At 41.9% G+C, this 26113-nt stretch overlaps 1 protein-coding gene across 1 annotated transcript; it reads right to left on the minus strand.

Moving 5' to 3' along the window:
- Positions 1-8130: 8130 nt before the first annotated feature.
- Positions 8131-25875, minus strand: LOC140906159 (prostatic acid phosphatase). The gene is made up of 11 exons (XM_078851329.1): positions 25861-25875; positions 24124-24219; positions 22918-23004; positions 21732-21884; positions 18483-18581; positions 16415-16519; positions 15437-15569; positions 11185-11267; positions 10468-10574; positions 9719-9878; positions 8131-8265 (listed from the first exon to the last, which is right to left on the minus strand). The coding sequence occupies exons 1-11, from the start codon at positions 25873-25875 to the stop codon at positions 8131-8133; spliced, it is 1173 nt and encodes a 390-aa protein (XP_078707455.1).
- Positions 25876-26113: the final 238 nt, after the last annotated feature.

A 26113-nucleotide genomic window follows, 5' to 3' on the forward strand; every position in this document is an offset into this window, starting at 1 on the left:
ATAGGTGAAGGAAGCATTGGGCCATACATTTAAAATATTGTACACAACGAAAGTTATGGGCCAGATCCCTGGCGGGTGGAAATTAGTGCAGCTCCACTGAAGTCAGTGAAGCTATGCTAATTAACACCAGCTGAGGATTTGGCCCAGAATTTTAAAAAGTAACCTTGAAATGAAAGAAGGCTCAGTTTGGTTTTCTAACTCTGAGCACCATTACATATGTAAAACAGCAACGGAAGAATCTAACAGTTTATCTTTAATGCATGAAATGGTGATTTTGTTTCTCATAAATAATGAATGCTGATCCACTGTTTTATGTGAAGTATGGTGAGAAGTTTTCTCTCTAGGGATGGAACAAATATGCAGGTGAAATTGGATTTGTACATGAATCAGTTGATCGCTTGGAAAGTTTTAAACATAGTGGACAGTCTTGTGATATCATCATGATGATGTGTCACCTTATGTATCAATCTGATGATTTCTCATTCATATTTAGAGCAACCAATCAGGTAGGCTGTGGTGCTTGTTTCCCCTTTGACTTCAGGACCTAACAAGTGACGTGAAGTGCACTATGATCTGGGAGATTTTCTCTTCGGCTCTTGTCCTGCAAAAGCTGACTGTAAAGTGTGCAAAGCCTCAGCCACTCAGATTCAGTGCAACATGTTGTCAGGCTGTTCTCCATCATCTGTGTGTAAACATGCAGACATCGAGTTAGTATGACAAGAGCCAGGATTCAGTCAGCTCTGGGTGTTACAGTCAGCAAACCGCAGCCATGTGCAGTTCAGAGAACTGTAGAAGAATGTGCAGCTCAGAAGAGACTGCAGAAAATCAAATCTCTAAAGACAATTCACACTGTGATGTTGTCAAGCAATAGTAGGATGGTATGTGACTAAAGGCATCCAACAGGATTGGAGACTTGGAATCTTTCAGGGAGTGAAAAGGCAAAGTCAAGAGAACCACACAGGACAGCACATACATCTGTCTCATGTAATAGTTCCACCTTAAAAATACAGTAGAACAGCAGAAGTCCTAACATGCATAAATGTGGCTGGACCCCCAGTGTGTATGAGGATTAGTGAGCACTGGAGTGGAGCCAATGTGTATTGTAGGAGCCAAGCAGGATTGTATAGCATAACAGTATGAGCATTCTCCTTGTGAGCCAATGTAAGAATACCTTGTCATTTCTGCTGGTTCCTGTGTCCACCAGCAAACCCTGCAACAGAGCTGTATACCCAACTGATGTCACTGCTTCCATGACTGTACTGCGGGCAGACCCACAGGGTTATGTGGAGCTCTTCCATTTGTCCTTAGGGACTAAGCTGCCATCAGCATTGGCCATACCCTTGACAATGCATTAGTGTTTTGCTGTTCCCTGCTTCAGTGAACAGGAAACTAGAAAATTCAATTTTGTTGTGGATTTACAGATCACTAAGTACACATTAGTAGGGTTCTATTGTAGTTCATTCAAATATAAATGCACACACTTTTTTCTTTAATATTTTTTATTGCAGTTTTACAAAATTGTGGGCAGTATAGTTTTTGTCTCAAACGATCTAACGAGTCACCAATGAGAAAAAAGTTAACTTTTTTAAGGCTTTTGGGTTTCTCATGTAGCTTTTAAAAGCCAAGAAGCCTGATTCTTATTTACATTAAGGTCGCTTTATATTGCTTTGGCATTGTAAAGGGGCCTTAAAGTGGGTATGACTTTAATTTAATTTGTCAGAGCAGTGTAAAGGGCCTTGGTATAACTGAGAATCAGGCTCTTCATTACTAATTGATCATGGCTTCCTCCCCCAACATCACAGTGAGAATTTTGAATTTGCAGATTCCATTACATTCTACCATGTGTTTGTTGTATCCTTATTAAGGGCACTTGGATTTTATCAAGTATCATTTGTAATAATTTTATGCCATTAACAGAAATGAATCCCAGAAATAAAACTGCTTCATGCCAGCACTCAATATAGTTAGGGTGGCTACCCATCCGGAAATTCTGAGTAGTAGCATCAGCTTTAGAAATGTAATCCATACAAAGGTTTCCAAATGCCCTCAAAACCCCTCTATTTCCCTATTTCAATACAATCTTTTGTAGAAAGCCATCTTGGATAAGCATGCTCCATTCCACCTCGGTTGGAGTGCCATTGTCTTTCCAGTGCCGCAAAATGGCTATCTTCACTGCCACTTATCTACCAAGTCGTTTTCTTTGCAGGTAGCTACCCAAGATCAGAAGTACCAAATCTGTGAAGCTGATGCAGCCAAAACATCTGATATAAGGATACTTTTATTCTTTTCAACAGCATTTCCCTAAAGCATTGTACAATACAGCATCCTCAACACTGATTGAGTAAATCCATCATTTGATCATGACATCCCCAACATAAACATGGCAGTCTTAATATCAGGGATGTAAATGAGGTCGTACCACTGATGGAAAAGCATCACTTCAAAAGCTGGTCACCTGACTGGCTGAAGTTACTATTGGCAAAAAATAGATACACTTGGGAAGCTTCTTATTCCCATAAATCTGTGCTATCCCACTCTTCTGTTTATGCCATTCAATATCTGTCTAATCTGTCTCTCACATTTCTAATGTGTCCATAGTTGTAGCATCTAGGTACTAGATCTATATCATTTTGTACGATTAGGGACAGATTTTGTGCAACTCATCTGTAGCTGTGGAGGAGTGTTGTATTATCCCTTTAGAAGGAATATATAGGTCCAAAGAGTTAAAGGTGTTAACTTGACCGTGAAACTGTCCAACATTAAACAGTTTTAAGCAAGGTTCAGGGTTTGGTATTGTTAGAGAGCTTATTCCTTCACTTTCCCACTTCCCTAGTCCTTGTCGCATGAACAGAGAGCAACAATACCCGAAGTCCGAAGGTGCAAACAATTCGATGTTTATTGGGATGAACTTCCAGCAAGCTTAAATCCAAGTTCCTTTTTCCTTATTTTCGAATCCCAACTTACTTCCTGTTTGCCCCTAATTTATATACTAATATTCTTAGCTATACCTTAACCAATCATTCTACTGAAATTTAACCAACCAATCCTAACATATTGTAACATGATTAGCTAACCAATTATATCCCACCACCTTAATTAGTTTACACCCAGCAAAATTAATTATACAGCAGACAGAAACAATCACAGAACCAGGCAGAGACCATGCCAATAAACAATAGCAAAGTGGGAACTATAATGACAAAACAATACAGAAGTGAGGATTTCACAACTACATCTATAAAGACATAAGGGTTTCCCAGCTGTGTCTATTGATAAGTGAGTTCTTACCAGACAGAAAACTATCAACCTAAATTTCCTTTTACATCTTCTAGGCTCTTCCCTTTCTCTAGAGGTGAAAGATCGGATCACCTTCCTAACAGCCCCATATTGACTAGTTTGGAATGTGAGGATGTGACCCTTCGCTTCCCAGCTTATGGCTGCCTAAGAACAGGGCCTCAGACTGTCACAGTAAGAGAAGGCCCTTACACAGATTCTTTCTTGTATACTTCTATTACTAGCTAAATGATAAACATATACCTACATTCTTAGAGTATAGGCCTTTACAGACAGGCCTGAATATCTATATCCTAACAGGTATACAGAGACCTCAGCTGCTTAGTACCATGGCGTAAACACCATTAAAAATCCTTTTAATCTGTTATTAAAGATACATTTAAAACATAAAATTAAGTAAGGCTTTTATTTTAACAAGATTTCATATTCATTTCACAAAAGGGGAAAGAAAAGAATAGCAAAGATTAAAAAATGGAGCATCTGACTCTGCCATTGACTTTCACTTGCAACCTCACTGCTGGAAAAACACAGGCACAGCACACAGTCTTCTCTACCACTCCAAGACCTGGCAACCTTGTACCAATGTTGGGTTGGTTAGGGTATTGCATTTTGCTGCCTTTCTGGTCACAGGCTTACAGCAGTGTTGCAAAATATGCAGTGTTGTGCAGCTAAGCCAGACTCTTACTACACAGAAGGAAAAGGAGAGAGATAGGAAAGAGAAGAAATAAGGCGGGGGAGGAAAAGGACACGTGGCAGAGACACAATCACACATTGCAGGTGTTCAGGATTCAGCCAGAGCCGGTAGAAGTGGTGGTGTCATCTGGCTTCCTCTCTCTGACCTGGACTGGTCAGGGCATCTCTCAGGATTAGAAAGACGATGGTCTGGGGTCCCAGGAGACGGTGAGGTGGCAGCCATGATAATAAAGTTTGCTCCTTCCTCTTCTCTTGTTTTTCAGTCAGCTGGCATCATGGTAGCCAGCTTTATGCCCCAAAGTGTGTGTGTGTGTGGGGGGGGGGTGTTTTAAGGATCCCAAAAGGGAGGGAGCGGTAGAATAGCCCATCCCCTCATTATTTTGTCCACCAATTAGACCTGTTTCCAATACACCAATGTTGGTTAATTGATTTTCACTGTCTCACTGCTCTTGTTTACCAGTCATGATCTTAACACAACCCTTGAATTATATCCATAAACCTTTTTGTTTGGACTATTTGTTTGTTTGTTCAGTCATTGTCTGGGTTTTTTTGTACCTTTTCCCTTCAGCATTTGTTGTTTATAGGTGGTTATGACATTTTATAAACTTTCACTCGCATTTCACAGTTGAGTTCATAATTAGGGTAAATCTTTAGGCCCAGTTATTACAACAGGGGACACCAAGAAATTTCTCCTCATAGTGTGTCACCATAAGGATGATGGAGGGAGTGCTTGCTCATTGTTGGGTAACAGGAGTCTGAAAATGAGGCACAGCCAGGGGCTGCCTCCTCTCCATACCCATGGAGTGGGGCTGTTACACTGAGGGGAGCAATTTCCTTCATTCTAATTTTTCATCTTCCCAGGGCAATGATGGCGATTGTGCATGGAGCAGCGCTGAGAGAAAGTTATTCATGATGTTTCTACTGGGGCAATGTGGCCCACATCACCCCCTACAGAGCTGTGGCAGAAAAGGTACAAACTGCCCCTTAAAATATGATTATTAATGAATTATATGGCACCATCATTGTGTATGACACTTTACAGACATGGAAGGAGACAAGTTCTCTGCCCAAAGAATTTACAATCTAAATAGATTAAATGCAGTTCAGGAAAGAGATGCAATATGAAAAGCAAAACAACTGATTAGTTTCTTTCAGCACATGTCTTGTTAGTTCCAAGGATTTTTAGAGAGGCCAGAGAACAGAGCCGGCGCTAGGGGTAAGCAGACCAAGCAATTGCTTAGGGCCCCAAGCAACTCAAGGGTGGCCCTTATTCGCTTTTTATTATTATTATAATAAACGTGGACTTAGTATGGGGGGGGATATTCCTGCTTAGCAACCCCAATGGGCTAGCACTGCCTCTGCCAGGGAGTTAACATGCAATGTGAATTAAAATAAAAGATAAGGTGAAGCCCAAGATCAGGTATTTAGAAGGTTAGTGCCTAAAAGCTGGCTGAAGGGAGTGATGTTTATGGAGGGACTTGAAGGAAGAATGTGAGGTCGGTAGTGTACTGAAGGAGAGAGGCTACTCTAGGTATAGGAGTGGGATCAGGGGCAGAGAAAACAAAGGCAAGGGGAGAGCCATGGCTTGGGGAGGTCCAAGGGTGGGAAGAGTGATGAGAGAGGGGAGTGAAATAGTAGATAATAAACACAATATTGGCTTCTGGCCTGATTTTCAGATGTGCTAGTGAGTGCCCACAGTTCCAGCTGACTTCAATGGGAGTGTGAAAGTATAGCACCTTTGCAAATCAGGTCAGCCATTTTTGCAGGTGGAAGCTGAGGCCAGCACTTAGGCATGGTTTGCATGAATAAATGTGGTAACTGTGGACACAAATGCTGGTACAAACATTCTTTGCACAGTAATTGCAGTTTCCACCTGCTGAAAATGTGTTCCTCTATGCTGACAGAACGACCACACGTAAGAAGTAAGGAAAACAATATAGACTCTGATTTTCAACAAAGATTATTTTGGTGGAGGTGAGAGAGGGACAGATGGTAATAACGTTTATCAAGTTGGACAGTATATCACTGCTTTCTCTGGTGGTTGCATCAATAATTGGTATAAAAACCACAGATAAAGCTTTGACTTTGAAAAAATCTGAGTGAACAACATAAATGATGCTCAACTGTAAAAGCTATCAGTCGTATGGAGTAAAGAGATTGTTTAAAATGATCTAAGCCCTGTTTTCCTAAACAAAATTACAAGGGCAAATTCTAAACATGAGCTTATTTCAGTGATGATCCAGTGATTTATAAATTGGGTTGCAGATGCTCGTCATTCAATGCACTTTGTAGAAACATTTGACCAGAGATCATCGTCGATTGTAAAACACTGAGGGCAACTTAACAGCAGCAGACATCTAGCTGGTCTAGAAATTTTGCAGTTTCTAGTTATTCATTCTTTTACCTTCAAAAGTTTCTGTAAGTGTTTTTACGCCTGCAGCTTCCATATTCATAGAGGAGGTACAACAGCACAGCATCAAAGATGAACAACAGGCCAACAGCAAAGTCAAATCCTAGGAATGTATCTTTGGGGTAAAATAGTAAAGGGAAAATATGCATGTGAGGAAGAGGTATCAATATATGTCACCTTAGAGTTCCAGACCATAGTCTTAACTTTTAATATTTTGCATTAAAGTATTTTGTAGCTGAATTTTGTTTATTTTTCTGGTAAGTTTATATGTGTGCCAGTACATTAATACATATGCTACACCTATATAAATACATATACCCCAATCCTGGAAACACTGATGTACATAACATCATGCATGTGAATAGTTCTTGTTCATGGCCATAAGTGTTCACAGGGTCAGAGCTATGTACCACATATGTGGTGGTGCCTGTGGGAGGTGTGGTGGGGGTCAGCAAAACCAAGTATGGGTGGGAAGAGGGCATGGCCAAGAGTGTTGGAAGATGCTTTGATTCAGTTAATCTCCCTTAGGAGTCTCAGTTGCAAACTTATATGGGCTTTATCAAGTTGTGGCTATGTACTAAAGCTGCACTGGAGAAAAGTGCTGGGAGTAACACTGCCTTCACTCCTTTTGGGTGCATTTCCCCTTTGCATGCAAGGGAGCTCACTTGCACAAGGCAATGTAATCTATACTCCCTTCCCCATCAGTGATGAATGTGGCCCATATCCTTTAGCTGAAGATCAGTCTACTATTTTAAAGAATCATGGCACATAGAAAGTTTGAAGCCATTCCTGCAGTTACTGCTTAAATGCTGTGTGCAGACAAAACACAATCCTATTCCATTGCCTTTCATTTTGTTTCTCTTTTATGGGCTTGGATAAAGAGCCTCTTCCACTCCCTCCCCCACCCCTGTGTCTCTGCACAACTCCGATTGGCTGGGGGGTGGGGAGTGCCACTCCAGAACAAGGACACAGAATTAACTACAGACCACCTGGGAGGGTTTAAATCAACGAGGGTTAGGGAAGGAAAGAAGCCCAGGAAGATTTGGAGCGAGAACAAAACAAGAGCAGCAGAAGTAGCAGCCCTGAGCTGGGGCAGAGACAGAGTCTGAAATAGGAAGCTGCTTGGAGGAGAGCCAGCTGCTGTACTGGTGCTTTCAAAAGGGAATTCTTACTGGAGCCAACAGGACCGCTAAGACCACCCAGCACGGCCCACCAGTTTGTGCTCACAGTGCATGCCAGCACCTACTGAACAGGCAGGTTGGGTCTGCACCAACAGAAGGAACCCTGGAATGGGGGACAGAGCCCACTGTGCCCTTGACATTGGGAGCACGGGACCACTTGAAAGTAGAGCCTAGCCAGAGCGATGCATCCTACATTCTGACGATGGTGGATCACCACACCAAATTCCTGGTTGCTGCACCCCTCAGGGAGATCATGGTCAGAGCATCCACAGAAGCTTTCTGGCACTACTTTGCCCCGGCCTATGGCTACCTCACCAAGGTGCTCACAGACTTAGGCATGCCCTTTGAATCACAGATGTTCAAGAAATTGTGCTCCCTATCTGGCAGCCACAAGCTAAGGATGACAGCCTACCCCCAACAAGGCAGTAGCCTCTGTGTGTGAGTCAACCAGATGCTCCTAGCAGGGATGTGGTGGAGACACTGAACTTCCTGCCTGCCAGAGCTGACCTATCTGTATAACAATATGCTGCACACATCTATGGAGTATACTCTCTACTTCCTGATGTTTGGCAAGAATGGGCAGCTGCCAATACACATGACCTTGGGCATCCAACCAGGGGCCTCAGAATGAGCATCACCAACACCTCTGTGAAGCAGGTTAGCTTGTAGCCGCGAACCTGGACCAAGCTTGAGACATAGAAATGGAGCTATAGCAAACATGTTGCTGCCGGACCATTGGTGGTAGGGAACCATTGGCAGGTCCTATTCAAGCAGCAGAGGCGCTCCAAACTGGATGCAGCCTGGTGCCACAAACTGTGCATCGTCTGTGGGATCCCATACTTCAAATGGCTCCAGTATAGAAGATCGAAGCAGTCTGCAGAGAGACTGGAGAAGGTGGTCCACCAGAATATGCTCAGGCCTTGACGCTTTTAACCCAAGCCACCAAACAGGGTAGGGGGAGCAGATCTTAGTCCCAGTAGCCGAGAGGCAGGGCTAGAAGGAGTCACTCCATTCCCATTAGTAGGGTGGCTCACATGGGCGGGGGGATCCCCGGTGGAAGCACCCAACCCTTCTCCTGGCTCTGAGGCAGGGGAAAGTAGAATTAGATTGGGTGTCTCAGGGAAGAGGCCAGTGGTGCTGGAACAATTTTTATAGTGGGGGTGCTGAAGGCACCATGTATTTGGGTTGTTATTACTACTTCAAACACCCCTAGTTCCAGCATCTATGGAAGAGGCACCCAAATCTGGCCCCATGGCAGGCGAGGAGCAGAACAGGGAGGTGGGAGTACTGCAATTCTCTCAGACATTCTCAAAGATTGAATGGGGGGTTCAGCCTCCTACCCAACTGATACAGTAATGCTGAGAGTGGCCAAGCCAAGGGGCATGCCTCAGGACAGGTGTGTTTACATGGTGACTGGTGTGGGACTGGGTAAAGAGCCCTTTTGCCTTCCTTTATCCCCTCTTCCCCCCCTCCCTGCTACTCTACACAAACCTGTTTGGCTGAGTGCCACTCCAAAACAATGGTACTACAGACCACCTGGGAGGGCTTAAACCAATGAGTTGATGGTGGGGGAATGGGGAGAAATAAGCCAAGGAAGATTTGCGGAGGGAACAAAGAAAGAGCAGCAGCCAGCAGAAGCAGCAAGCCTGAGCTGAGGTAGAGACAGAGTCTGAACTAGGGAGCTGCTTGGAGGACAGTCAGCACGGCTGCATGGGTGCTTGCATCGGGGGACTCTTACAAACACAGCTTGGAGCTGACAGGTCAGCTGAGACTACACAGCAACACCCACCAGTTTGAGCTCACAAGGCATACCAGCACCAGAATGCAGAGAGATTGGACTGCCCCGGGGTGGGGTGGGGGGCCGGTTGCATGGGCCTGGGGCAGAGAGTCTGTGTGTGTCTAGCCAGATATGGGGACAGGGGCTCTGTGCTCTACCGAGGTGAGGAGGTCTGTTATCTCTAACCAGAGATCTTGCCTTGGGTTTACTCCTGGCTTTGCCTGGGTTAGATAAGTGTTGTTCTGTTGTTAAGCATGGTGCTTGATCCAGGAGTGAACTCTGACCCCTTAGGGGGCAGGGGATTGGTGTTTGTGCAGAGGTGTGCGGCTGGGACCTGCTTCCTCAACCCTAGGAATTCCTCACCTGACACTTTCCACATTCTTTTGACCAGTTTTTCACTATGACAGGAGAGACCAACTTAGCAAACTTCTCAAGTGGACAAGGAGACGTGCAGCCTGGTAGCCTGAGTAGATAAGGATCCGTCAAGGAGTCATTCCGATAGTGCATTTCAATGCTGTAGTGCCTGATTTACAGTGCCCGGAAGAAAAAGAAAGATTAGATCCTTATATCTAAGATTTTCTCTTCAGAGACACAGCCCTCTGCAAATGACAGCCTTTGTTAATGGAAATTATTGTAGAACAAATTCTTCAAGAATAGAGACCTTGGCAAAGACATTCAAAGCTCAGTGCTCCTTAGAACAGTCATGTCACTGCTAATGTCACAGGTCATGTCAGCAGGCCCTTTTGAAATCTTTAACTAAATGAAAACAGAACCAGACCCTATGTAAGGATGTCTGATTGCAATAAGCTCTAAGGGGTAGCTTGAAAACTATTGCCACCATTTAGGGAAGCAGTCACATTTATCCATTCACTTAATTTCCACCACTAAACTTAAGTGTGTTTTCTCTCTTTCTCTCTCTCATATTTCAGTCAGTTATTGGTTCTGAATGCATTTAATGCAACATTGTGAATAGGACTGCTCAGTAAAATTCATTTAAAATATAATTATGTTTCACGAGGATGCTTTTCTCTCAAAAATAATCTAAGGCATTAATGAATTGGTATCTGAAAGCAAAACACATTTGGGTGCTGCAGATGTGTCAAGATACTTGCCCACTGTTTTCTTGGTAGAGTTCAAAAAACTGGCAAGCACTGTACGGTGGCAGTTTTCCATTGAAAATATTGAGCGCCATCTGTAGGGCACCAATTGTGGTGTCATGCTGTAAAAAAGAAAAATAATGCTCCCATGTAATACAGTAGTTGCTTTTAAGTGGGGTTTTGCTGCCCCTACCTCCAACAACCTTTTTTAGTTCTAGGAAGGGATAATAAAGTAAAACCCCAGTTGTGGTCTGTTTTTTATTTTTGAAAAACCTATTGCCCCCTTTGGCAAGAAAGCCCATGACAGGTTGTTGAAGGGGGGAGGAAGGAATCCAAATCTTTCCCTAGAGTAAGTCTCTTGTTTGTATGTTTACTGAGCTTGTTTATATACCACTCTAATTGTTGTATTTTAATCACTATACAGTGTCTTAAACTATAGATACTTTATAAATTGGAACAGATAAATAAATTGAGTTACACCAAGCATGAATTTGGTTACAATATGTTAAAATGAAAAATATAGATCTCATACAGCCCCTTTGCACCATTTGTAGCAGGAATGTAATCTTTTTCTTTAACATTGAAAAGTTGTTGCATCAAAATACATTGGTAACATTGCATATAAATTTCCCCCTGTATTTGCTCCTAGTACAAGTCAAATAAAGCCCATTCTGTTGAATTCCCACTAGTAAACATATCACACCAACATTTAGGAAAAATAAAGTTACTCACTGCAGAAAAGATCTGCATTTTTCTCTTGTTTGATGGTTGAGTGGCGTTTTTGATGTTTTTTAGAATAGCATTCACCAGGACACCTTAAAGAAGATGGGGGAAGAGCAATGAGGATGTTGATGAATAAAGTCTATTCAGATGGAAGCCCAAACTCAAAGATCCCAGGTATTAAACAGAAAGATCTGTTCATGAATGTACAACAGTAATTCATTTTTAGTTCACATGGAATTCAGAGCTCGACAATGGATGTTACAGAAATGAAAAAAATATTTTGAATCCAGGATAGTTTGAGAAACAGGAGCATTAGAACCTAGGCTAGAATATGGCTGAGAATTAGGGTTACAATGCCTGCCCCTTTAGTTAGGCTGCGCTGCCTTCTCCCCAATGACGTTTTGTTCTGATAACAGCTGCACCTCAGATAAATATTTCAACCATTCACTTGCCATAACTTTGACTGTTGCCTTTTCCCTCAAGGCTTGGTTCTTGAGTCTTTTTAGCCTAGGGCCCTTTTGTGCTGTTCTCGCAATACAAAAGTGTCCTAAAGCCAGCAGAACCAGCCAGTGGAGGAATCCTTCTAGGGGCACCTACACCATTCCCTTTCCTGCTCCCAGAACAGGGGCTTGGCCAGGGAGAAGGGATGTAGCTGAGGTATCCCTGCACTTTGTCGATCCCTGCCTGCTAGAATAGCCCTGGGGGCCAGCTGTCAGGCAGTGCAATTTAGAGCTGGCTTGAGGCTCTTCTAATTTACTCTATGGTTGGAACCAGTGTAGAACCAGACCCAAGAGGAGAGGGCTACCAAGGACTCTGAATCCCCTATCATCAGCTGTGCCCAGAGCTGCTTGGGGGCAGGTTTATATCTGGGCCTCAGTGAGGTCGCCATGAAGGTGTTTCCAAGGTTAACATTAAATCAGAGAAAAAAAATCAAAGCTCAATAAACAATTAGATTTAATATTGGAGAAATAGAACCTAAACCTGGTCTAGGCTGCTGTCATTCATTTAAATACTAGTAAATAAACACAACTATGACATAGCTGGCATCGCAGAGACCTGGTGGGATAATATGCATGACTGGGATATTGGTATTAAAGGGTACAGCTTGCTCAGGAAGGACAGGCAGGGAAAAAAGGAAAGAGGTGTTGCCTTACATATTAAAAATGTATACACTTGGACTGAGGTTGAGATGGAAATAGGGGACAGACTTGTTGAAAGTCTCTGGGTAGGTATAAAAGTGGTAAAAACAAGGTGATGTCATGGTAGGGGTCTACTATATACCACCTAACCAGGAAGAAGAGGTGAATTAGGCTTTTTTTAAACAACTAACAAAATCATCCAAAGCACAGGACTTGGTGGCGATAAGGGACTTCAATTACTCAGACATCTGTTGGGAAAATAACACAGCAGGGCACAGATTATCCAATAAGTTCTTGGAATGTATTGGAGACAATTTTTTATTTCAGAAGGTGGAGAAAGCTACTAGGGGAAAGGTTGTTCTAGATTTGATTTTGACAAATAGAGAGGAACTGATTGAGAATTTGAAAGTGGAAGGCAGCTTGGGTGAAAGTGGTCATGAAATGATAAAAGAACAGGAGTTCTGTACAACCCACTTCACCATATGCTTATGCTCAAATAAATTTGTTAGTCTCTAAGGTGCCACAAGTACTCCTGTTCTTTTTGCGGATACAGACTAACACGGCTGCTACTCTGAAACATGAAATGATAGAGTTCATGATTCTAAGGAGTGGTAGGAGGGAGAACAGCAAAATAAAGACAATGGATTTCAAGAAGGCAGACTTTAGCAAACTCAGGGAGTTGGTAGCTAAGATCCCAATGGGAAGCAAGTCTAAGGGGAAAAACAATTGAAGATAGTTGGCAGTTTTTCAAAGAGACACTATTAAGGGCTCCATAGCAAACTATCCCACTGTGTAGGAAAGATAGGAAGTATGGCAAGAGACCACCTGGCTTAACCAGGAGATCTTCAATGATCTAAAAATCAAAAAAAGTCCTACAAAAGTGAAAACTAGGTCAAATTATGAAGGATGAATATCAACAAATAACACAAATATGTAGGAACAAAATTAGAAAGGCCAAGGCACAAAACGAGATCAAACTAGCTAGAGACATAAAGCGTAACAAGAAAACATTCTACAAATACATTAGAAGCAAGAGGAAGACCAAGGACAGGGTAGGCCCATCACTCAATGAGAGGGGGAAAATAACAGAAAATGTGGAAATGGCAGAAGTGCTTAATGACTTCTTTGTTTTGGTTTTCACCAAGAAGGTTGGTGGTGACTAGCATAGTGAATACCAGTGAAACATAGTGAATACCAGTCTAACATAGTGAATACCAGTGAAAAATGAGGTAGGATCAGAAGAGGCTAAAATAGGGAAAGAACAAGTTAAAAATTAGACAATTTAGATATCTTCAAGTCACCAGGGCCTGATGAAATGCATCCTAGAATACTCAAGGAGCTGACTGAGGAGATATCTGAGCCATTAGCAATTATCTTTGAAAAGTAATTGAAGACGGGAGAGATTCCAGAAGACTGGAAAAGGGCAAATGTACTGCTAATCTATAAAAGGGAAATAAGGAGAACCTGGGGAATTAAAGACCAGTCTAGCTTAACTTCTGTAACCCAAAAGATAATGGTGCAAATAATTAAGCAACCAATTTGCAAACATCTAGAAGATAATAAGGTGATAAGTAACAGTCACCATGGATTTGTCAAGAACAAATGGTGTCAAACCAACCTGATAGCTTTCTTTGGCAGGGTAACAAGCTTTGTGGATGGGGGGAAGTGGTAGACGTGATATATCTTGACTTTAGTAAAGCTTTTGATACTGTCTTGCATGACCTGCTCATAAACAAACTAGGGAAATACAACCTAGATGGAGCTACTATAAGGTGAGTGAAAAACTCATTGGAAAACCATTCCCAGAGAGTAATCATCAGTGGTTCACAGTCACGCTGGAAGGATGTAACAAGTGGGGTCCCACAGGGATCAGTTCTGGGTCCAGTTCTGTTCAATATCTTCATTGATGATTTAGATAATGGCATAGCAAGTACACTTATAACGTTTGTGGACAATACCAAGCTGGGAGGGGTTGCAAGTGCTTTGGAGAATAGGATTAAAATTCAAAATGATCTGGACAAACTGGAGAAATGGTCTGAAATAAATAGGATGAAATTCAATACGGACAAATGCAAAGTGCTCCATTTAGGAAGGAACAATCAGTTGCACACTTACAAAATGGGAAATGACTGCCTAGGAAGGAGTACTGCAGAAAAGGATCTGGGGGTCATAGTGGATCACAAGCTAAATATGAGTCAACAGTGTAATGCTGTTGCAAAAAAAGTGAGCATCATTCTGGGATGTATTAGCAGGAGTCTTGTAAGCAAGACATGAGAAGTAATTCTTCCGCTCTACTCTGCACTGATTAGGCCTCAACTGGAGTATTGTGTCCAGTTCTGGGCACCACATTTCAGGAAAGATGTGGGTAAATTGGAGAAAGTCCAGAGAAGAGTGACAAAAATGATTAAAGGTCTAGAAAACATGACCTATGGGGGAAGATTGAAAAAATTGGGTTTGTTTAGTCTGGAAAAGAGAAGGACTGAGAGGGACATAACAGTTTTCAAGTACGTAAAAGGTGGTTACAAGGAGGAGGGAGAAAAAAATTTTTTTTTAACCTTTGAGGATAGGAGAAGAAGCAATGGGCTTAAATTGCTGCAAGGGAGGTTTAGGTTGGACATTGGAAAAACTTCCTAACTGTCAGGGTGGTTAAGCACTGGAATAAATTGTTTAGGGAGATTGTGAACTCTCCATCATTGGGGATTTTTAAGAGCAGGTTAGACAAACACCCATCAGGGATGGTCTAGATAATACTTAGTCCTGCCATTAGGCAGGGGACTGGACAGATGACCTCTCAAGGTTCCTTCCAGTCCTGTGATTATATGTCAGACTCAGGTCAGAATGACCTTGAATCTTCTGCTCGGATTTCTGCAACCAACTCTGAAACTTGAACTAGGGTAACCAAAGACATTTCTACATTTAGGAAACGTACAGTTAGGATATCCCAGGGATCATGCAAATACCAGTGTTCAAAATACATTTTTAAATGTTTATTACTGTGTCCAGGTATATTTAGAAACACACTGTAGTGCCATTTCAACAAGGAGCTTTGCATGAATAAGGAGACTGGATTTGTTGTATAGTATCACTCCTCCCTTTTCAGTGCTGTGCAATATTTTATTTACCTCCCTGTAGTCGTGATTTGTCTTTTGTTTTGTATATCCCAAAGAGTGACTGTAAGGACAATGCTGCCAGCTCCTTCATCTTCTTCATTACATATTGGGAAGCCCATTCAGGGAGAGTATAATTGTGAATACTCTATCGTAAAAAAGGAAAGTGAACATTATTTTTTCTCCCATTCATTTTCTGTCCCCCAGTCCACCCTTACACTGTTGCCTTTGGACTCCCTGTGGCTTTCTCCCAGTTCCTTTGTTGTGTGGCTTCATTTCCTGGTATCTCCCCCAGAACACCCTTTTAGGGAGGTTCCTCATCATGGAGGGGGCCCCAATGGAAATGTAATTCTTTCTCTTACTGCAGTCGCTTTCCTTCTTGGTTTCTGCTAGTGTGTGGGTTTGGAGAGGAAGATGCATGTCCTGCCTGGCCAACTCACTCCTGCCCCTTCTCTAACACTGGATCTGCAAGGCATAATCTAGCTCTTCGAGGGGAACTCTCATCTCCTGACTCCCAGTTCCTGCTCTAACCACTAGACAATGCTGCTACCTCTTATTTTCAACTTCCAGGTAAGTATTTATATACTTATAAGGAGTTGTTCTAAAGAAAATACTTCACTTTTTCTATTAGCAAAAATCATTATGAGCTTCTCAGCATGCTTGAGTAACTACAGTAACACACTGGGTTGTACAGAAAGGGAAATAATATAAGGAGATGGATTTTAGTGTCCTGTTTTAAAGGGATGATAAATAACAGGGATGAATGAAGATTAGTTTTCTAAATTGTAAACTATGATTTGAGAATATCCTTTTCTAATGCACTAAATTATGCTTCATTATCATTCACCATTCTTCAAACGGTGCTGAAAAGAAACCAAGCCCAGGGCAGAACAGAAGGTCAGTCATTACTGTGTTTGCTTGAAACCAAATTGCTGTGTTTAACTGAATCAGATCTTCAGGATTAGTCTCCCTCTTGCTTTCTCTTTTAAATACCTCACAAAGCAGAGTATCGTATGTATTCCAGGTTTTGAACTTATTCAGTTGTTTGAGACTGTCCACGTCATATCCTGTGTTAGCTGCCATAGTTTTTAAAAACCCCTGAAAGACAAAAACAAAAGGAATAACGAATGCCTCAATACACTTAGATACATGTTCATGTGGACTCATAGGCCCTGATCTTGCAAACTCTTACATGTGTGCTTAACTTTACACATGTGAATAGTCCTAATGTAAGGTTGCAATGTATGGGGCAAAGAATGTAGTGAATGTGAGAATTTCAATCCAGGAGGGGGATCAGCTCTTTGAAATAGCCTGAAATACCATTTCAGCTTTGGGGTTCTGGATAATTAAATGAATCACATGAGACACAATCTAAATGTCACCAGGATGTGTATGTACACTGTAGCTGGCAGCCAGGTGACCTCTACATCTCTAGGAATGACTTTGGAAAACTTTCAAAACTGAGCAATCCTGCACCTTGCCTCTGGACTACCAGAATGGGAACCAGTTTGAGAGCCACAGTCCTAGACTACCAGTTCTGTGAAAATTAAGCATAATTACATTGGAGTAAAATGAATGTGAAATATGGAAGCCCCACTATATCCTGCCCTCCTTGTGAATGATTTGTATCAATTTGACTTTATAAAAAAAGTACCCGCAATGTACTCTTTGTGAGAGTTGTCTTTCCTTCTAACCCCTAGGGGCCTGAAATTGCCTGAGGTTATGCAGGGCTCTGCCTTCCTTCTCTTTTTGCAATAACCTATTTATGTACCATTTCCAGAGACCATTTGTGAAGCCCTGCTCATGGTAGGCCTGCTCTATATGTCTCTCAGGCAGGTGAAAAATCCAACCCCCCAGAGACCTGGCTATACCGACCTAGCCCTTGGTATAGATCAGCACTAGGTCGATGGAAGAATTCTTTCATCAACCTAGCGCTGGTCTACACCGGGGTTAGGTTGGTACAGCTAGGTCTCACGGGGTGGGGGGCAGGCTTCGTCTCATCCATGAGAGATGTAACCATACCAAAGTCTAAAATAGGAATTTACCAGGCTTTACTGTGCACTTATTCATGTAAGGGTTTCACAACTGGTTCCGCAGGGACCCTTGCTCTGTGCTCCTGCAGGGGGTGTAAGGGGACTCTAAGCCACTTTATGCCTATGTGTTCTTCACCTGAACCATGTGTAACAGTGTGGAAGAGGGAGTAGTGGCGGTCAGGCTGTTACTTCCCCTCCCATGCAGTTGGCTATGGGAATGGGTGACGCTGGCCAGCACAGCAGTTGGTGAAGAGTGGGAAGTAAGCTGCACAAGGAAAAAGTCAGGCACAGCTTGCTTTCCCCCATAAAACAAAGAAGAAGCAGGAACTGACTAGTGACACTGAGGCAGCACAACTAGGCACTGCTTCAGCAGGCTACCCAATGTAGCGGTGGCTACTTCATAGACTGTGATGTTCAAGGCCTGTTCACCCTATTTACTTATTGCCTGCTACAGCCTCTGTAGCAGGAAAAGTTGGGGGGTATTTGGGTGAAGAGGTGTGTCAAGGCCAAAGCAGAAACACTGCTCAACTTTGGGTGAGAGGTTGCAAATAAATAGCATTGTAATGAAACTTGCACAAGTGGAAATGCTTGAGTTGTTTTTACATTGGTTTTGCATTGCAACAGTCACATCTTGAGGTCTTTATTTCTCCTCAGTTTCAGCAGAGTAATCGCATCTGTATGATTGGTTTTGTGCTACAATGTAGTGCAGGAAATTACTGCCTCTGGAATATTTTCAGTCTCTTTCGACTATTTATCACATATTAAATATAACTCAAATAGCCTGAGCTAGTTAGTGATACATTCACATCTAAAAATTAAAATTAAAATAAAACTCAAGTTAAAATATATATTTGAGACTTGTTCAGAGTTCAAGTATATTATATTTTTATAGTAATATTAGCCTGTCTTGTGGTAATTTTATTTTGAAGAGGCTGTTGTTCCTTGGGAGACAGTAACAGAATTTCAGTAAATGGAAACAATCCAATGTCACAATCCCTTAAGTTTACATTCTTTCCTTTTTGTTTTACCATATAGGGTTGCAACTTGTTTTGTAATTGCCATGATGCCTGGGTTTCATTCTGAAGTTCATCAAAACATGGACAGTTAGAAGAAGGAAAGTGGAGCATCTGAAATAAAAAAAAGTTAAACTTGTCAAGTGGGCAGGAACTTTGAATGGGATCCACACAGGGACTTAGGTGTTGCAAAGCTGGGAATCACAGCGCCTAACTTTCAGGTGCCTAGAAAATAACAGGAACAACACTGGGATCCACAAAGCCTAAGAAAGGCATCTAAGCTCCCTATCCAGTGAAGGAGAGAGGCAGACTCCTTAGACTGCAATCCACAAAAGCCAGCATGGCTAGGTGGGGAGCTGCCCAAGCTAGCCAATTGCAGATGCTGATAACAGGGATGTGTGCTAAGCACTGCCCATCTCTCTGAGTTAGGTGCCTAAGTCCAGGCTGAAGGGAGGCATGTATCTTTGCTTAGCAATCCATGAATGGGAATCAGCCACATGGAGTCAGGCAGCTGAAGTGCCTAAGCCACTTCTTGAGGCACTGAGTGAGGCACCTGCCTTGCTCTACAACACGACAGAGAAGGAGGTGGTGGGGGTGCCCACTTGATAGCTTTTTGCCCGGTGGTTAAAGCACTCACATGGGATCTGTGAGATCCAGGTTCGACTCCCCCTTCTCTGCCAGAGAGGGAGAAAAGATATGATCAGGGATCTCCCCACTCTCAGGTACATTGTTCAGCCCCATAGTTATGGGATATTCTGATTTAGGGCTCCTTCAGTCTTTCCTGTGGAAGCTGTTGCACTATGGGTAAATAATGAAAGAGTGACTGGAGCACAGGGTCTGGACCTGGAGTTTCTCATCTCCTAGGTGGTGCCCTAATCACTGACCTACAGCTTCATTCTCTCTCTCTCTCTCGCCCAGTTAGTGTTCCATTGTGGATAGGTACTTAAACAGTCTGGAGCTTAAGCACCTAAATACCTTGGTGGGTCTGGACCATTGTCACCATCTATCTTACCCAACTTAGCTTCATCTGTCACTGTGGTGTCTAACCGTTGTGGGTCAGATTCATGGACATGCTGCAGCTGCTTTGTGCCAATCCATTGGTGCAAGTTGTTCATACACTTGGTGAATTTGGGCAGTGGAAGATTTTGCTGGCATGTCCAGGAAGCTGTTAATCTAGCTGATCCCTGGCTGTCAGAATGACCCTCTTAAGCTGCTGTGTATATCTTAGAATTGCTCGAGAACTGGCCCAGTTCCCAGGATCCACAGTGTAAAGGCATTTGAAACTCCTTTTTTCCTCACTTCTCAGCTCCTGAGTCACACCAAATGCAGCCCAGTGCTGGAAACGGCATACGAGACAGCTGAAAGTTTGATTTCTCAGTCCAAATCCTGCTCTCCGATTCATGTGTAAAATATGGCATTTTTTCAGTGGAGCCACAATAACCTGGTACCTGTTTTGCCATTGAGTATTCTTGGGAATAAACAAGAGACAGAAGTGAACTGTGCTCCTAAATATTGAAAGGGTGCCTATGTAATAGCATCATTACTGCTTAATACGCCATGTGTGAAATTCATCCCTATTCAAAGAATCTGCACAACCCATGCATCACTTCACTCCTGCGTAAGCCCAACTTTGATGGCTTAAGTGGGACTTAAGTGTCGCGTGTCTTGTATTGGCCTTCTCTGACCTAATGTGAATTTCACTCCCGGTAAATTGGGCAGAATGTACCTCTAGTGCTTCCCCCTGGACGTAGGCCTTCCTCACTGAAGCAGATGCTAGCAGAGAGGAGTTAACGCTTTAAATTGGAAATATTGCATGACCTCCAGAGTGTGTGTTCTTCTGCAATAGCGGCATACCTTGGAGGTTCAAGGCTAAGATGGAAGGCTTTGGAATGTTGTTTTTTATTGCATCATAACAAATACTCCTTTTGCTGTATAGCTTAATTACTACCCTTTGGGTGTTATTACTTAAGCCACTCCCTTTGGTTTCATTAAGTAGTACACAGTGCTGCTACCTGTCAGTTCTTAATGGATCACAAGAAAATAATCTGTGACCAGGTTAATTCCCCCATCTGGGAAAGTTGCAGAGCTGACAGGGAAGAAGAGCACTCATGCAAATGACATTACCTCCTCCCACAGCTCCCTTTCCTTTTAAAGTGGTGACTCAGAGGGTTTGGAGGTTTGGTTTGGATAAACATCTGACAGGTCTGATGCTTATCAAAACCACTTTCAAGCCCTTCCCACCTGAAAACCTCCCTTCCTCTTGCTTCATTGGAGGGCAGAATGAAGGTTCAAGCTGAGTCACATTGTGTCTGATCCAGTTTGCTTGAAGCACCCCCCCCATCTCACTTTCACACATGGCTTTAGAATGGCGTAATGCTCATGAACATCTCTGGAGTAGACAGGCATGGTGGCCTAATGACTGTGACCCATCCTCTGATGACCTTGATGACATGGCGGGTGGTGGTTTTATTGATCCTTGTTTCTGTTTCCTCAAAGCACTGGAGGTAGCATGAGGAATGAAGCCCTTTCTGTCCCTGCTCTCTGCAGCTTTGGTTCTTGTTAAATCTTTGGCCTGCACAGTGCCTCGTTGCAGCAGCACCCCCTGGCTGACAGATCTGTACCTGAGTCAGTCAGAAAGAGTTGTTTATGCCATAGCTTCTACCTGCCCTATCATTTCTTAGATACATTCACTTGGTTTGTATGCTTCTCAGGGTTGGTTCTGTCTTTCAATTATGTGTTTATACAGCACCTAGCACAATGGGGCTCCAATCTATGACTGAGGCTCCTGGGTGCTACTGCAGTATAAATTAGTAATAACCACAGAGAGATCGTTACAGTTTTGATGTAAACTTCTCTCCTTGGCTGACCTCAGGAGCAAACCTGTCAAGCAGGGAAGAATTCAAAGCAAATTTAAACTTGAAACCACCTTAAAGGTCTGTCTGTCTGAAAGAAAGAACCAGCCCCCATGAAAAGATTTTAGTGGAACTTCCTCAGCTTCATTCCTGACAGGATAATGTCAGAGCTTCCCTGTGGAGGAGACGGTGATGAGGAATGCATGTCAGCTGTTCAGTCCCTGTTTACTTTCATGCAACAATTATGGCTGGGCCTGCATGACTGTATGTGGCACTTTTATAGCCCACCAGCTATGGAAGGTGTTTTCTGTTGGATTGAACATGTTGAGGGGAGAGTTATGTTCTCATCTCCTAATTCGTGTTCCTACTGAAAAATCTGATCAGAGGTGGAAAGTTCCCAATTGGTACTCACATGGTCTTGTGATAGTGGCATAGTGTGAACCGGGATGGGTTGCCAAAGGATCTGGGGATTCCAGATCTGATTGGCCACTGGGGGGAAGAGTCCGGCGAGATATACCTGAGCGCTCATAATGGTTCGATCATAGTCTGTGCTTTGAATGAAAATCTGAAAGTAAAATGACAAAAATAATGTTTTCCTAATAATTAACAACAATGATCCAAATTCCCATTCTATGCTTCCCTCTTTTCCTTTCTCCTGTTTTGCATAAATCACAAAAGGTGAAATTCACCCTTGTGCAGAGGGCTAGCGGTAGATTAGTTACACTTAAGTCCTGTTTCTAGGACTCTACTTCATCAGTCTAAATGGAATTTCTCAAAGGCACCTTTCACCTTGGAATCTAAACACAGAAAAAATTATGAAGAAGCACTAAAATCTAGATTAAAAAAAAACATTTATCCGTTCCTCTGAGATACAAGCATGTATAGGTATAGGAGCTGGAACTAGGGATGCAGGGGTACTGCAGCATCCCCTGACTTGAAGTGGTTTCTATTATATACAGGGTTTACAGTTTGGTTCGGAACCCCTACTATAAAAATTGTTCCAGCACCTCTGTGTATAGGTTTGTATGTTTAAGGTGTGTTTTAAATTACTCCTGTGTGCCATTTCCGGGGCAAGGTTGACAGTTTACACACGGTATTTGCTGTGGCTGCCTTCATTCCCTTGCCCATCATAGTTCACAGTATACCCTATTACTTCCATTATATACATTTTTCTCAAGAAGAATTTTCTCAGATAACAGGACCCTGATAAGGATATCATCTGAGTATCAGCCATTTCAGTGGTGCTTAGAGCATTTCTCATCTTCAGCCTCATCCATTAGCCCAGTGGGGCAGGATTTTAGGGAAATGTGGGACTGTAATGCAGTTTCCCACCCTCTCTTGTGACTTTCTGAAATTCTGTTAATCCTTTATATGATATGCTGTGTGGCCAGAATTTTCAAATTTAGGTGCTTAACATTAGGCTCCTTAATTTATATTTATGCAGCTAATTAAGTGGCCTGATTTTCAAAAATGCTGAAATTTTGTTAACCTTATCTCTTGCTTTAATATGGTGGGTTGATTTTTTTTGACCCAGAAGTACAAGTTTCACAGTCCAATGGTGCAAGAGAAATTTCCTTCACACAAATTCTGATGCTTACCTCATGCCGGTTGTATGTGGCATTCAGGAAGTTTGAGTATCTTTTCCGCATATACTGTCCAAGCTCATATTGTTGCTGCATTCCAATCTGTGTGGACAGCAGTACAGGTGAGTGTCAGTTTAAGGTGGTTGTGAAACTTTAATACAGCTTTCCTTTCCACTCTTCCTTCTGTCTTCAGTGAATTTTTCCAGTGATCATTAACCATTTTTATGCCATATTGTATGCTTTGTGCATGTTTACATCTTGTTTTTCAACGGGAAAGTTCAATTATATCCATAAACTAGTCTCAGTATATTAGGACACTATACTTTCTAAGATACTGAGGGTGTTACGTCATAGTTCATGTCCTGCTGGGAGAGATGGATTATACTGTCACTTAGATTCTACTCTCACTTAGAGCTTTCACACTGATGTAACTCCACTGACTTCAGCAGAGTTATTCCTGATTTACACTGTGGGGTGTGTGAAGAGAATCATGCCCATTAATTTGAGTGGTCAGTTAGTGTCAAATGAGTATGTTTCTTTATGTGATCCAAATACTTATGAAGAAAATGATTGGCTTATTCATAGCAACTCATTGTTACTAAATTATTGATCTGACTCCTGAGTTTGTAGATTGATTCTCATCCCTTTAATTACATTCTGCCAACTTGTATTTGGTTTAACAGCAGCTGCTAACATGTCTTGGAGTGGTATTTTATCTGTTCTATTAGATCTCTCCAAGGCTGTGGGTAGGATCCCTTAACCTTTAGCAGCCAAAAAAGCACTTTTATTGATATCCACAAAAAAATTTCACATACTAAGAATAAAATATAATGAATGGAACATTTAAAAATTATTAATAAAAATAAATTAGAGCAGCTTTCTACAAGCTAAGACAAAAGTTTTTTCTTGTTTTAAATGGATTACCAACACAAATACAGGTCTAACTGGCATGCTTTTTTAAAATTTAAATGGCCTCTTATCTTAATGCAGCCACATCATCAGGAAGGTGTGCAATACCTTCCCCCCAGGCTGAGAGTCACATCTCTACCTATAAAGAGCCAGATCGAATTTAACACCTACTGGTGAAATATCACTGCACTAAAGGTTTAATTTATGAATTACACCTACCTGGTTAGTTGCTAATATTTTTCAATCACAGATCAGACACCTGCATAATTTTTATTGCATTAATGTTCTCATTTCTGTGAAAAGCCAACAAACCTTGGTAAGCTGTCCAAATCCCTGTGGCCATTTGCTTTCTTTGTGTAGACCGGTTGGAAAGTTTTGAATTGGAGTTCGGTCACCATGTCGAAAAATCTAGTGAGATGAATCAAAGACCGAATTAATTCCCTTTGGGTTTCCTTTTTACTTGTCTGGAAGACTAGCATATCATTTTAGTCCTAGCAGTTCAAGACTAAACTGCTTTTTAGGCAATCCAAAGAACTGGAGAGTCTGCAGAAACACAGGTCAATGCATCAAGTCGGATTGAAGTATATATTAAGATATTGGGGTATCATTCCAATGCCCACTGAACTGTGAATGGGAAGAGTCTGATGATTTTTCCCACATAGGACATAAAAGTATATTGGCCAAAATTTTGAACCTGAATTCCAGAGGTAGGCTTCGAAAGTCATATTTGGACACCTAAACAAGCGGCCTGATTGACTTGTGAATGCTCACCTCTGAAAACCAGACCATAGATTCAGGGGCCTAAATATGGATTTAGGTTCTTAGCTTTGACACCCAAGTTTGAAAGAGTTGGCCATTGATTTGTTAGTAATATAATTTAGAATATTATTTCCATGTATTGCAATTGAAGTCTAATCCTGTGATACTTCCTTTCCATTTTCACAGTCATTCCAATGTGGTCACATTATATAAAAAAATATCACTACCTTAGTAAATATCTACTGACTGCTATTCCCCCCTCCCCTTGCCCCCTCCCCCCACATACACACTCTTGCATAAGGGCAAGGCACAATCTGGCTCCATTGCATCTAGATCCTAAAATATGTTATCTCAATGTTACCTCCTGTTTTGGTCTCCTCAGATGATAGGACTGTTTTTAAAAGTTTGAATTCAAGAATTTGTTTCCATTAACCCTGAAAACAGGGGGTATTGAATTTTTTGTCCTTTACATATGTCTGAAATGACTGGTGTGCCATGTAAATCTGATTGATTTAAGAAGGTACCCACCTAGATTTTGGGTGGACTTGGAGTGAAATCCTGGCTCTTTGAAGTCATTGGGAGTTTTGCTGCTAACTTCAACGGGACCAGAATTTTGCCGTGAGAGTTTGGTCCGTCTGATAAGCAGAACACATGAGCGACTGTGCATGCACATGCAAGGCAAGTGGCGACATGAGTCATGCATCAGAGGGCAGATATGATTGCTTTTGTGGTCCTTTTATTCCAGGGTACAAAGAAAATGCCAGCCCTACACATTCTGTTTTAAATAGCTCTGAATAACTGAATTTCTCTCATCACAAAAATGCCCTCCCACCCCAACGCCCCCTCCCCCCCATTTTATCCTGTACACTTTTTAAAATAATTTCAGACTCATTCCCTGACTTTGCCTTTGCAGTACTGTGGACTGAATGCCTCTTTGAGAATAAATGCATCACACTTCCACAATGCAATTTGATTTTGCAAACAGTTTCATTGTAAATAATACTTTCCACTGCAAGTGCACCTTTCATCCCAGAAGCTCACAAAAATTTACAAATATTAATTAAGTCCCCCAGTACCTGCTGTGAGGTGTATTATTATTATTTATATTCACTTTACAGATGGTAAACTAAAGCATGCAGCTTTTAACCACTCCCCTAAAAGTGCCAATTACCATGCCCACCTTCCTGGTAGCCCTCAGTACCAATATGCACAAACAGCAGGTGGTAAGGTGAGTGTTAAAAATAAAGAAAAGCTGCCAGTCCTTTAAGGTGAATGTAACTGTATTTTTACCAATTCAGAGTTCATCTTGCTAGAGTAGATGTCCCGACTAACACCTAAAGCAGCATAAGGAAGCTTTCTGTAAGGTGCTAATGTTATCAACAACACATAATCCTAAATTCCTGAACTCAGGTGTTGGGATGTAAGCAAAGGAGAATCTGATTTTCAATATAATGTATATTATTCAATATAATGTATACTACATATATTTATATATAATTTTTAATTCCACACATTTTTTGTTACTGATTTAAAATCTCAAAAC

Source organism: Lepidochelys kempii, chromosome 2 (assembly GCF_965140285.1).
Source record: "Lepidochelys kempii isolate rLepKem1 chromosome 2, rLepKem1.hap1, whole genome shotgun sequence".
Lineage (NCBI taxonomy): Eukaryota > Metazoa > Chordata > Testudines > Cheloniidae > Lepidochelys > Lepidochelys kempii.

Coding starts and splice junctions, on each gene's coding strand:
- LOC140906159 (XM_078851329.1), bottom strand. Junction 11,268..15,436: donor CAAATCACGACTACAGGGAG/GTAAATAAAATA, acceptor ATCTTCTTTAAG/GTGTCCTGGTGAATGCTATT. Junction 8,266..9,718: donor AAGAATGTGGAAAGTGTCAG/GTGAGGAATTCC, acceptor CTATGTCTCAAG/CTTGGTCCAGGTTCGCGGCT.